We start from the raw sequence: 12,681 nt of genomic DNA on the forward strand, positions 1-12,681 counted from the left end.
TTGTGTTTTATGTTTTGTCTGTTTTATAATCGCCAATACGGACCTGAAAAACAAAGGAGACCGCTAGCTAGGTGATAACTTCTCACGGAGCCGCACAGTTAGTAACCTTTTTTAAAGTATAGCAACCGGAAAGCAGTACGTTCTTTATTCTGAAAAGCTTGGGAGCTTCTCTCCATTTCCGCGTCCGATTTCCTGTCTTTCCTTCCCCAAAAATGTCGAACTTGACCTGTTTCAGAGGTGTCGCGCGTAGAAAATAGAACCGGTGCGTAAAGGCCGCGACATGCTGCTCCTGAGACGCAGCCGACTCGCGCTGCTGATGGCTGCTGATGGCTCCAGTGGAAAAGGTTCTGTTGACCACAGCGGTTCCTATCAGCAGCTATGACGTGCTGCTGCAGTAACGTGCTGCTGACGGCTCCTGTGGAAAGCCGGGGTCACTCCCTACACCCCCAGCAGGTCCCTGAGGTCCAGTGACTTAAACCTACTGGTTGTGCAGCACCATGCTAAAGACCAAAGGTGACAGATCATCTGTTGCTGTGGCCCCCAGACTCTGGACCTCTCCCCCCTTGAGCCTGAGATCAGTGGACTCAGTGGTCTCCTTTAAAAAGCAGCTGAAGACTCAGCTGCTCAAGCATTGGTGTAACCTTCATCCCCACCTTCTCCCTATTGTTCTTATTTTGCCTTCCCAGGATCCACTGATTTCCCTATTTCCTGTTGATTTTCTCTCTCCCTTTTATCACAATATTTTTTTCTTATTTTAAACATATTTCAATCATTTTTAAAATCTTTTTTATACTTCAATTTTTTGTTTTGTTTTTGTGAAGCGCCATGTGATTTTTATCTTGAGGTGTTATATAAAAGATTTCTTTCTTTCTTTCTTTCTTTCTTTCTTTCTTTCTTTCTTTCTTTCTTTCTTTCTTTTATTGGTTATAATGCGTCTTGCACAGTTTGAGACTACAGGGAATTTACACATGTTTCATATTTAGAGGATTTTAATACTATAACTTGTTAGTTTTGTTTCCAGTGAAACAACAGCACAACACTTCCTGTTTGATGAAAAAGACATTTATTTGGACCAGTCACAACATTTGCAACTCTCGTTGAAAACAAGACGAGCTGGACATTGTTGCAAGTATGATTGTCCCTGAACACACTGATAGAAGGAGTTACTATCCTTGTCGTTTTCATAGACTCCGTCAGCTTTTCCAGTGCAGAAATCACTTCCAGGAACAGCTGTTGTAGTAGTTTTGGCAGTAGTCGAGCCAGCAGCTGTTGTGGTGGACTTAGCAGTGGTTGGTCTAGTAGCTGCTGTGGTAGAAGCTGAGCTGGGGCGGCTTGTCGTGGTGGCTGGGGAAAGAGTGGTTTCTGGAGGGGGTGGTGGCGATTCTAGTAAAGATATTCAGAAAAATATAATTCAAAATACAATGGAGAGATTTTACGTTAGAGAAGCTGGTGACTGCGGTGACAAATGTTTACCTGTATCCAGGAGAGAGCGGAGATAACGAATGAGAGGATAGTTTTCTTGACCACAGAACTGTCCAGCAAAATCATCCAGATCCAGCGACCAGATGAATGCTCCTCCAAACTTGTTTTCTTTCACAAACTGAGCCTGCCAACAAACGCTGGTTTGTAAAACGCAGCTTTACATCAACATACTTTGTTCAAAATGGACTAACATGTCTTGAGCTCTTGAAGTTTTTTTAACCTAGACATCATTAATAGGGGGGCCTCATGTGGAAAAAACAATAAGGCAAACCAACAGGTTTGGCCGTGATTTCCATGGTGGCTTAACAGGGGTTTTCCCACAAAAATTTAAATGGAATACGCATGAGTCAACCATGGGTTCCTCTGGAAACCAATGTCGAACCCATTAAAATCTATGTGGACCAACCCTTGTGCGGCCACCATTGAAACTTTGGACAAAACCTGTTGGGACCCATTTGGTTTGCCCATGTTTACTCCACATCGGGCCCACCACTGTATGCTGGCTGGGATGTATCATTAATTAACAGTCATGTGATTCGTTAGCCACATTTTCAATTGTAGGGCCTTAAATACAGAATTCCAGCTTTTAACGATTGTTTTAGAAGCTACATTCAGTCATACACCCACTTACTCTCGTAGACAATTTAGAATGACTAACAAACCTCACCTTCATGTTTCTGGACTGCTGGATGAGCCAATAAACTCAACAAAACAAAGTTTGGAGGTGTTTAAGGTCCCTTTTGTTTGCCTCTGGCCTCTCTTAGACAAACTTGTCTTTTATGTTAACTGATATCTTTATTTACCAGATTAAACCTTTAAAGTCTTTGTGAAAAGTAAAACTGACTCTAATATGACTCTATCCCTGTAAATGTAATCATATTTGAAAAAGAGGCTGCAAAAACATTTTCATAAGAAGATAAAAATAAATAAAAAGAAAAAAGAAAAAGGCCAAGATCCAGTTTTCTACATGAAAAATGACCAGGACTGAAGCTTCATTTGCATGAAAGAAAAATAAAGGCTATAACACGAGCGCCATCTTCTGCTCAGTCTGTACTTCACCCTCTTTAGCTGCTTCCATCGCTTCCTTCTATCACGATATCAATGCACACAGACAAGCTTTTTTTTTATCTCACTCCTCTGTTGTACTCTCAAATAAAAATCAGCAAATTGTGAAATAATAAGTGCTCTATCCTCTAGTTTTTGGTGAACAGAAACAGCTATACATTAGTTTTTATTAATTTCTTATCAAAATGTTCTGATTAGAACCAGAGGAACGGGACGACACCAGTACCACAATAATCCAGTTGTATTATATTTAATGAGGACATTACACATTCAAATTTAGAACAATCAACACACCTTATGGGCAAAAATACCCAGGGGTCCAACATTAAATCCCAACATATATTGTATTAATTGTATTAATTATAGCTGAAAAGGATCATTTAAAGGGTTTACCTTGATCTCAAAGCTCTGCCTGTTGTCAAAGCCCACCCACTCATTGCCTTTGACTGCATAGGGAACCTTTTGTTCATCGATCCATTGAATCGTGGCTCCATTAAGGAAAGTGCAAACCTGTGAAAACATCCTGATCTTGTAAGAGTCTGACTGTCTTTTAATTTGTTTTGTTACTTCAGAAGATATTTGACTGTGTGTGTTCTGACCTCATAGTAAGACAACATTCCGGGTTCCCGGGTGTAGGGCCCGGCAGAGCCTGTTCCACTGGCTGGTGCTCCGACGCCAGCAGCTGCTGAGACTGTACGAAACGAGCGTCCATATGTGGGAAAACCAACCAACAGCTTTTCAACAGGAGCTCCTTGGTCTCTCCAGTATTTCATGGCAAAATCCTGCAACGTAAAACGATTAGCTCATTCACTGCCGCAACTGCACTGCAGCGTGCCTGGGAATGAACGTGTGCACCTTGAGAGCAAACACTACGGCTCAAAAGTTGATTTACATTCGTGTGTGTCTCACGTCACGTGATCATGAAGCAGACATTTAGGAGATCGTTTTGGGATGCCGTTGTGCCTAAAGTGAGGTTCAAACCAGAAAAAGCTTCTGCAGCTCACACTATGAAAACGGATTATTGAAGAATGGAAAAAGCTAGAAACACGCTGATTCATCCTGATGTAAGCTGCTCTTTCTTTTGGTAGTTTTGGTGTTTACATGGTAATAGACATGGATGTAATTTTCACTTTGGAAGTGGGGGGGGGGGGGGGGGGGTATTTTTACAGTATGCTCTAATGGGAAACAGGCCTCAACACAAATGGTTGTTTTCCGCTTGGTCCTAGAGCTCAACCACTGTCAATTTAATATCGTGTAATATTGTTTTTGGTAAAAAGTGCAGGGGTCAAAACTTGATTTTGGAAAAAGTGGGGGGACATGTCCCCCCTGTCCCCCCCCCCCCCCCCCCCAAAAAAAAAAAATTACGTCCATGGTAATAGAGCACAACATTCTGTGACTCTTCAAAAAACACTAAAAACACTCAAAAACGCTGGTAGTCAGGGTCTTTCTGTTCAGATAGCGGCTGGCAGTGATTGAGTCAAATGCTAGAAACAATTATGCTAGTTACTTATCGCACCTGATATCAGTGAGAGGCTGGAGAAATCCACGTACCACGTTGAAGTAGATGTAATCGCCAGGGTAAAGAGAGCTGCCATACAGCGGGCTGTTGTGGCCGGTGAATGGATCCCAGGATCCATGGAAGTCATAGGTCATGACGTTCATAAAGTCTAGAAGTCTGTCAGACACAGTGGTGAGGATAGAGAAACAGAATAAACGTTTGCTGCGAACATTATAAATCTGACTCTTGGATTTTCTCTGGTATCGTGTTTGTGTTCAAGCAGGATTTAAACTGCAGTCAGACAAGCACAAGATCCTCCTCATGCTGTACCCAAACCTCCTGATAATGCTGGTCACACTTTATGATTCACTGTTAAAATGTGTGTAAAGCTTTCTGCGACACTCACTTAGATATCTCAGCAATCTCATAACCATTATCAATGTTGCCCTTCCCAGCCGCCACGGCAGCCGTGAGCAGCAGTCGCGGCTTTTTGGTCTCAGCGGATTCTTTTTCAAAAGCAGCAAGCAGCTCCTGAATGGATGACAGATTCAAAAAAGTAGCCATGAGCCCAACCTCACAGAGCTTTAAAACATTAAAATTACCTTCCTATTACAATGTTATTACTATTAATAATAATAATAATAATAATAATAATTGTCATTAATAATAATAATGTATAATAATAATTATTATTGTTGTTATTGTTATTATTATTATAAATAATAACAATAATGAACTATAAAATGTAATAATAATAATAGTCATATTTATCATTATTATTATTATTATTATTATTATTATTATTATTATTATTATTATTATTTCAGTCATATGCTAATCAGAAACAACATTTGATATTTTCTTATTTATCTTATTTTGGAGATAAAATGTTAAACTAGGCAATGTTAAACTGCTTGAATAATAAAATAACTATGACTATGATTGATAAATGACGATAATGATGAATGATGAGACTTTCCAGAAGCTGTGGGGGCGGGGTCTATTTTAAGCTTCTAAGATTTCTATCTCTCTGTTATGATTAGCGCTTTTCTCAGGAACCTACTCTACTGAAGCGTATACCCCAGAGGAATCCAACATTTCATGACCACAGAAATTTGTTACGTTTTTATTATTATTATTATTATTATTATTATTATTATTATTATTATTATTATTATTATTATTATTATTATTTCACAAGAACAGACATTATTTCATGGTGATTTTCTGTATTTGTACTCCTCAAAAAGGGTCAAAAATGTATATTGGTGAGAATCCAAACTAGAAATAGAAACATTTAGTCTATTTGCTGGAGCGATAAAACTCGTCATTCTAGAAATGCAGTTGGCTGCACTTGGGACATGCCTGCTGTACACATGTTCTCTGCTAGAAGATCTAAGTTCTGGAGGCGGCAAACAACTTTGAACTTATTTATAGTGTTAATGCATTAATGTACAATTTCAAAATAAAATGCAATACCTATATAAACAGTAGCTGAAAAATGCCTCTAATTGTATGTATCAGAAATGAAACTTACCTGGCAGAGCAAAGTGAACTTTTTCTTGTCCTCTGGTGGGCTTCCTCGTGCTCCAGGGTATTCCCAATCCAGGTCCAGCCCATCAAAGCCGTGCTGTCTCAAGAACCTGATGGAAGACTGGATGAAGACCTGGCGGGTGGCATGCGATGAAGCCATGAGGGTGAACCTGTAGGCATTTAAGTAAAACTTTGGTCATTAAGCTATTATTTACTGTGAAATTATTTGACTCAATATAGTCGTTTCCACAAGGTGGACTCACTGAGTTGTTCCAAAGTTCCACCCTCCAACAGCCAGTAGAGTCTTCAGCTGGGGGTTTCTGTGATGGACACAGGACGTTTTAATCAGATGAAGCTAATGTGGTGTGTTGCTGTTGTTTTTGTGAGTTATTGTCCTAACATTCAGACAGTAACAACTCACTTGTTTTTCAGTCCATTGAAGGATTTATAAAGAACATCATCATTCCACTCATATGTTGTCAGCTCATTGGACGAGCTAATTATTGAGAAGGCATAGATCAGGTGTGTGCAGAGGTTGGGATCCACATTTTCAGGGACATATTTACCAGCACCTGGTCTATACTGGGACCAGTTGGTAAAGTAGCATGCCAGTTTGGTGGAAGAAACTGAGAAAAATAAGAAATCATTCATTCCAGGTATTTCATGTTATTTTAATAATTGGAATTCAGATGAAAATCTCAGAAGCAGGAAAAGTATGACCTCTTACCAATCTGGAGGCTGACCAGAAGAGACAACCCTGTAAAATAGTGTTATTAGTTCTTTCAAAAAAGCCATTTTACAAATGAAAAATGCAGGAAACTTGTTCTACCTGCCAAGATTGCCTGTCGAGCCATCTTGAAGTAGTTGAGCCTTTTTGTCAAAGTAATCTGTAAAAGAAACATTGGTTGTGTCCTCGGTCATACAGAATTACATCAGAGGTTTATAAGGTCCAATCTACAGCTCTTGTAAAGGTCTACATGGTAACTTCAGTTTTCTCTAAGGTGAGCTGCAAAATGACTACAATACCTTTCCTCAGGTGGTCTGCTGTTAGTCCGGTCGCTCCAGGGGGGTTCACTTTTATAGCCAACAGAGGACAGGGGCAAAGGCTGCATTCCAGCGGAGGCTTCAGGCTCCAGGATGATTGGTGTTATCTCTTTAATCACAGCTGGCTGCAACAAGCTGATGGTTTTCCTTCTTTTCTCCTTTTATTACCCGATAAATGTTGGTCAGAGGACGAGGTTGTGTAAACTTGCCTCTAATTCACTCAGACCAGGACAGCAAACCCTCTTGTGCTGATAAGACCAACTGATAAAACAATGAACATCAGGATAAAGTAGATTTCCATGGTAATTTCATAGTACACAACTTACAACAAATACACTCATGTGGTATGTTGGGAAGAAACCAGGTCTAGGACATCCCAAACATCCCTCTCCCCATGGAGACTCTCCAACCCCTTTTGAGAGATCCCAAATGCATTCCCAAGCCACAGTAAATAAACAAACCTTCTAGTGAATTCTGCACCATTCCTGGGAAATTATTCCAGATTTAGCTCCTCTTCTGATCTCCACGGCCGAGGCCAGCTACAACAAGCAGGAATCTTATTAGAGCCATTTGTGTTTTGGATCTTGTTCTTTCAGTCTACATCCAAATCTTCTATCTATAGGTGACGTCATAAAAATGGAGCAGAAATGAACACAGAAAGTTGTGATGCTGACGTTATTTAACCAGACACCATTCCATTTTTGTGTAAGCTACCCCTTAAAGAGCAAGTCACCCCAAATCAACTTTTTTTGCTGATAAACTATGTAAATGAACATCGTGCCGTAGACACGTGCAGTCAATAATCTGGCACTTTAGGATACCCTAAAGTGCCAGATTAGCTAAAATTGAAACATTCTGCCTAAAACCTTCAGTGTTGCATCCTCTTCAGGTAACAACTCTGCACAACATTTGAATTTAAATCTGCCATTGCCATTGGCTAAGAGGTACCCTATGACATTAACTGGTACCAAATGATGTCACAATGCTGCTGTGAGCCTGTGTGCGTGTGTGAAAGGTTAGCGGCGCCACCCTCTTGAAATGCCAGGCAGTGCCGCCTTGTGGCACTTTTTTCTTACAGGAAATGGGAGTGGAGTTAAGCCGGGTGTACGCTGTGCAACTTTTTCACTTTTTTGAGCCGATTTTCCACTCGTGCGAGAATCCACGAGATCGGGGCGAGTTTTGCACTGAGCGTCGTGTAGTGTACAGGGGGTTACGAGAAGTGATTAATACCACGTGACCTGCTACCGATCAGCAATCGTGAGCTCGCACAAACTTCTGGCGTGTTTGATATTTTGCTTGTCCCTCGTGAGGGTATCGCACTGTTGAAGCGGCGCTGTGAGCAGCTGCGACCCAAAAAGTATCAGAACCGCTCACGGCGCATGTGCAATCATTCATCAACACCGCTTGCCTGCTATTACCCTAATAACACACTTTGTTCGTTTTTGTTTCTAGACGTTTTTTTTTACTCACAAAGATTGTCAAGAAAGCGTGTTTGTCGTGTTCATGTCAAATTAAACTGATCACAAAACACAGGTTTACTTTCTTTATTTCGTTTTCCTCATCCAACCCCATAAATCCCTGTGTGTCCTCCTGCAGCACTCTGAAGGACAACAGGCAAAACAAGACCAAAAAGTCTGACGTGTTGTGTAAAAACTGCTATTTTTAGCATATTTTTAGGGCCGACGTGTTGCTACCAGACGTGCAGTGTGAGCACATGACTCGTGAGATCTGCCTTGCGAGGAAGTCGTACAGTTTGAGCTGAAGCTGAGTGCTATGAGTGAAAAAGTCGCACAGTGTCCGTCCAGCTTTAGACTCTCGTAGGGGTGACTTGCTCTTTAAGATCCTGTCCATTAAACACCACAAACAGAGCTAGTAAAGACATGCAGAGTTTAAACAAGTTAGACTTCTCTTGTTGTGGTTTTACAAGCACCTGACCCCCTACAAAAGGGACTTTGGCACACCCTTTCCCACAACACATCCCACAGTATCCTTCTTGTACACATGCAGCCTTATCTGGTCTACAGACAATCAAAATCCCATGAATCCATTCAGAAATTCTTCAGTCCTCCCCAATAGCTGGAACAATTGAACAGGACTTCCTTTTTTATCTATTGTTTGCTGAACATTTTGGGACATCTTCAGGTCTCACTGAAACTTTGTCAGCCATAACAGCAACTGGTCTCAGTTCCTTTTTCTGATGCCGTTTTCCTGAGACCTTTTTTCTGACACCCTTTGGGCAGAAGTCTGATGGGTTTTTGAATGAAGCTGATCCATCTCTATGGTTTGATGTCTGAGACAGTTTGCTGTGATGTCCACATGCCATGTTTTACCCTTGATTTAAGATTGATGAGGTGTGTCATACAAAAAATCCTCTCAACATTCAAACCCTTAAGAATTCAAGGCCAGATCCATTTCTGGTGTCCTTCTACCAGGGTGCTTTTTCATTACCTCAACAACCTCTGTAAATATAATGGTCTGACGTTTCCCGAGGTAAGTAGGTCCTGCCTTCTCAGTGGTGAAACTGGATACCAGATTAATGAGATGTCCAAAATACACCTTTCACTTTTTCCTCATACCTTGCTGAGGAGGTTCGCACCCTTGTTGAAGTGATTGGTATGAGGATCAACACCTTTAAATTAGGGATGCTCGATATTGGCTTTTTATTGATATCCGCTATACTGAAATGGTTGACTCTTAGTTTCTGATACCGATATAAACCAGTACTGATATGTGCTGTTTCCCCCTCTCATAAAAGAAAAAGAAAAACTAAAGAAAGAAAGAAAATTATATTTTCTATAGCGCCTCTCAAGATCAAAATTACGAGGCGCTTCACAGAAACTAATAATTTAAAATATGAAACAAATATTTTAGAAAATGATTAAAATATGTTTAAAATGAGCAGAAATAGAAAATTGTGATCACAAATGTAAAGCAAGAGAGAGAGAGTGAATAGGAAAGAGGGAAATCAGCAGATCCTACGGAATAAGTAGGGAGAGCAGAATAAGGAGGTGGTGATGAAGGTCATACAAACGCCAGCTTGAACGGTGAGTTTTCAGCTTCTAAAATAATCCCTAAAATATTAGAGGTTAACAAAATCATATTGCTTAGGTCATGCATGCTTACATGTTAAACATTTATTGCAAAATCACAACTACGTCAATTTCAGTTAGTAACAGGAAACAAGCCATTCGTATTTTGTCTCCAACAACAGCTGAACCTCATTCTCCCTGAGCCTGATGCGGAGATGTGTGTATTAGTTAGTCATGCATTTGAAGCTATGTTGGTAAAATGTGTATAAAGATCTTCAGAAAGCGAGCCTAGGGCAAAGATTCCTGTCCTGTTCTAGTGGTTTGCCTGCTGTCTATAGATATGTGCTGTGAGAACTGCAAACAGGGCAAATTCTTTACTTTGTCCTGCCTACGGCCCAAATCACACAGATTAAATATCAGGCTTAATGAAGCAAATCATGGAAATCTCATAAATATGAGAACTGATTCAACTGAGCAGAAAACAAGAAAAATTAAATGTGGGTTGTTGAACATTAGATCCATTTTTTCTAAGACTTTGTTAGTTAATGACTTGATTTGTGATAATCAGATCTCTTTGCTCACTCTCACAGAATCCTGGCTGCAGCAAGAGGACTATGTTAGCTTAAACGAGTCTACTCCTTCAAATTATTTATATCACCATATTGCTCGAAGTACAGGGCAAGGAGGAGGAGTGGCAACCATTTTTCATTCGGACTTATTAATCAATCCCTTACCAATTAATAGCTACAGTTCGTTCGAACATCTTATTCTTAATTTTCCTAAACCAGATTGCAAAACTGTAAAACCACTCTTGTTTGTAGTTTTATATCGTCCACCAGGCCCTTACTCTGAGTTTTTGGATCAGATCTCTGATTTTTTATCAGATTTGGTGCTAAATACTGATAAGGTCATTATAGTGGGGGATTTTAACATTCATGTGGACATTGAAAATGATAGCCTCAATGTAGCCTTTAGTAATATCTTAGACTCAATTGGTTTTACTCAAAGAATACATAGCTCCACCCACTCGTGCCATCATACATTGGACCTTGTGCTGACTTATGGCATAAAGTGTGAGGAAATAACAATCTTTTCACATAATCCAGTCCTCTCGGACCACTTTCTGATAACCTTTGAGTTTTTTATAACTGAGTTTTCGAGACATGAAAGTAAATTTCACTATAATCGGTCTCTATCTGACAACGCAGTTGCATCTTTTAAATCAACTGTTCCATCTTTCCTGTCCTCAGCATCTCAGAGGCATGTAGCAGAGGGCAATATTTTCAGTTCTAACCCCTCACAAATTGATGCCTTAGTTCATATTGTTACTTCCTCTTTACGTGTGGCATTAGATGATGTTGCCCCTTTAAAAAAGAAGGTAATTAGGGATTGGAAGTTGGCTCCCTGGTTTAATTCTCATTTACGAGCCTTAAAACAAAACTCTAGAAAATTGGAGAGAACATGGCGCTCTACGCACCATGAGGAGGCCTACCTATTCTGGAAAAATAGTCTTGTGCTTTATAAAAATAAGCTTCGACAAACTAGAACTGCTTATTTCTCAGCGTTAATTGAGGAGAATAAGAATAATCCTAAATTTCTTTTCAGTACAGTTGACAAACTTACACAGAATCATATCTCTGAGCCATTTATTCCCTTAGCCCTCAGCAGCAATGACTTTATGGGATTTTTAACAAGTAAAATTAATTCTATTAGAAACAAAATCTTTAGCATCCTCCCTAATGCGATTTCTTCTTCCTCAGTAAGTGAGGCAGCATCAGAGGTAACTGCAGAACCTCATCTGTGTTTGAACCGTTTTGATCCAGTTAGCTTTCAGGGTTATCAAAAATATTAGCTTCATCTAAACCTTCAACTTGCATTTTAGATCCAATCCCAACCAAATTATTTAAAGATGCATTTCCTTTGGTTACTGCCCCATTCTAGATATAATCAGTCTATCCTTAGTAAATGGATATTTACCACAGGATTTTAAGGTTGCTGTAATCAACCCTTCACTTAAGAAGCCTTCTCTGGATCCAGATGACTCAATGAATTATAGACCAATATCTAACCTTCCATTTTAATCCAAAGTCCTGGAGAAAATAGTGGCCATCCAAGTATGTGAGCATTTAAACACTAATGATCTGTTTGAGGAATTTCAGTCTGGTTTTAGAGAGTATCACAGCACTGAAACTGCATTAGTGAGAGTTACAAGTGATATTCTTGTGGCTTCAGATAAGAATCTTGTGTCTGTTCTAGTCTTGTTAGATTTCAGTGCTGCTTTTGACACAGTAGATCACAATGTTCTTGTAGAAAGGCTTGAACATATTCTAGGGATCAAAGGAACAGCGTTAGGCTGGTTTAAATCCTACCTGTCTGACAGATTTCTGACACCCCCACTTGGATTCACCCCGGCACCCAACCTACCCTCCCTCATTCTTACGCTCCCCTACTCCCAGTAAGTCTATTCTCTGCACCCACCAAGTTTAGACTTACCTTCCTGGACTAACCTGTATCTGCTCTCCCCTCATCAGACGCTGCGCTCCTGTTCTCGATCTCCACTGGGCTTTTCCAGTGCATCTTCAGTTCCCGTTTTAAAATAAAGATTCTTTTTTTTTTACCATAAGATATGTGAGTGTGTGATTCTGCATGTCTTGGGTTAAACACATTCCCCAAACCATGTCAGGGGTTGAGGGGAATGTTAAATAGCAAGAGGGTAAAGGTCATATTTTGGTGAAGTCTTTATTTTACCGCGGAGGTTGGAAATCGACGCTCTGGCAAAGCGAGTCGCCTCCCGATGTCTTAGGGCTCCCAACGCATTGAAAACAAATGCTTGGTCACTCATCGTCAGTTTTCGATGCTTTGAGTGTGAGAATGTGTTGTCTGAGTATGTGGCCCGAGCAAAAAGTGTGTGGAAAAGCCTGTGTTGTCCTCCTTAATGTGACAGGGTGAGTGTCACTCTATCCCAATTGATCATGCGCCCTAGCTACTTGGCCAAGGGGATGTCCCTTTGGCTGACTGGTTAGCGCGCAT

General features: G+C 40.3%; 1 protein-coding gene across 1 annotated transcript; it reads right to left on the reverse strand.

Moving 5' to 3' along the window:
- Window positions 1-1,046: 1,046 nt before the first annotated feature.
- LOC107390485 (acidic mammalian chitinase) lies at window positions 1,047-6,747 on the reverse strand. Its single transcript, XM_054745668.1, has 12 exons — window positions 6,605-6,747; window positions 6,408-6,465; window positions 6,306-6,335; window positions 6,000-6,204; window positions 5,842-5,898; window positions 5,583-5,748; window positions 4,452-4,576; window positions 4,099-4,222; window positions 3,147-3,329; window positions 2,941-3,057; window positions 1,474-1,606; window positions 1,047-1,383 (listed from the first exon to the last, which is right to left on the reverse strand). The coding sequence occupies exons 2-12, from the start codon at window positions 6,430-6,432 to the stop codon at window positions 1,064-1,066; spliced, it is 1,485 nt and encodes a 494-aa protein (XP_054601643.1). The 5' UTR covers window positions 6,433-6,465; window positions 6,605-6,747; the 3' UTR covers window positions 1,047-1,063.
- Window positions 6,748-12,681: the final 5,934 nt, after the last annotated feature.

This window comes from Nothobranchius furzeri, chromosome 15 (assembly GCF_043380555.1).
Source record: "Nothobranchius furzeri strain GRZ-AD chromosome 15, NfurGRZ-RIMD1, whole genome shotgun sequence".
NCBI lineage: Eukaryota > Metazoa > Chordata > Actinopteri > Cyprinodontiformes > Nothobranchiidae > Nothobranchius > Nothobranchius furzeri.

Coding starts and splice junctions, on each gene's coding strand:
- LOC107390485 (XM_054745668.1), bottom strand. CDS start 6,432: ATGGCTCGACAGGCAATCTTGGCAG. Junction 4,223..4,451: donor GAGATTGCTGAGATATCTAA/GTGAGTGTCGCA, acceptor TGTGTCTGACAG/ACTTCTAGACTTTATGAACG. Junction 3,330..4,098: donor ATTACATCTACTTCAACGTG/GTACGTGGATTT, acceptor TTTACGTTGCAG/GATTTTGCCATGAAATACTG.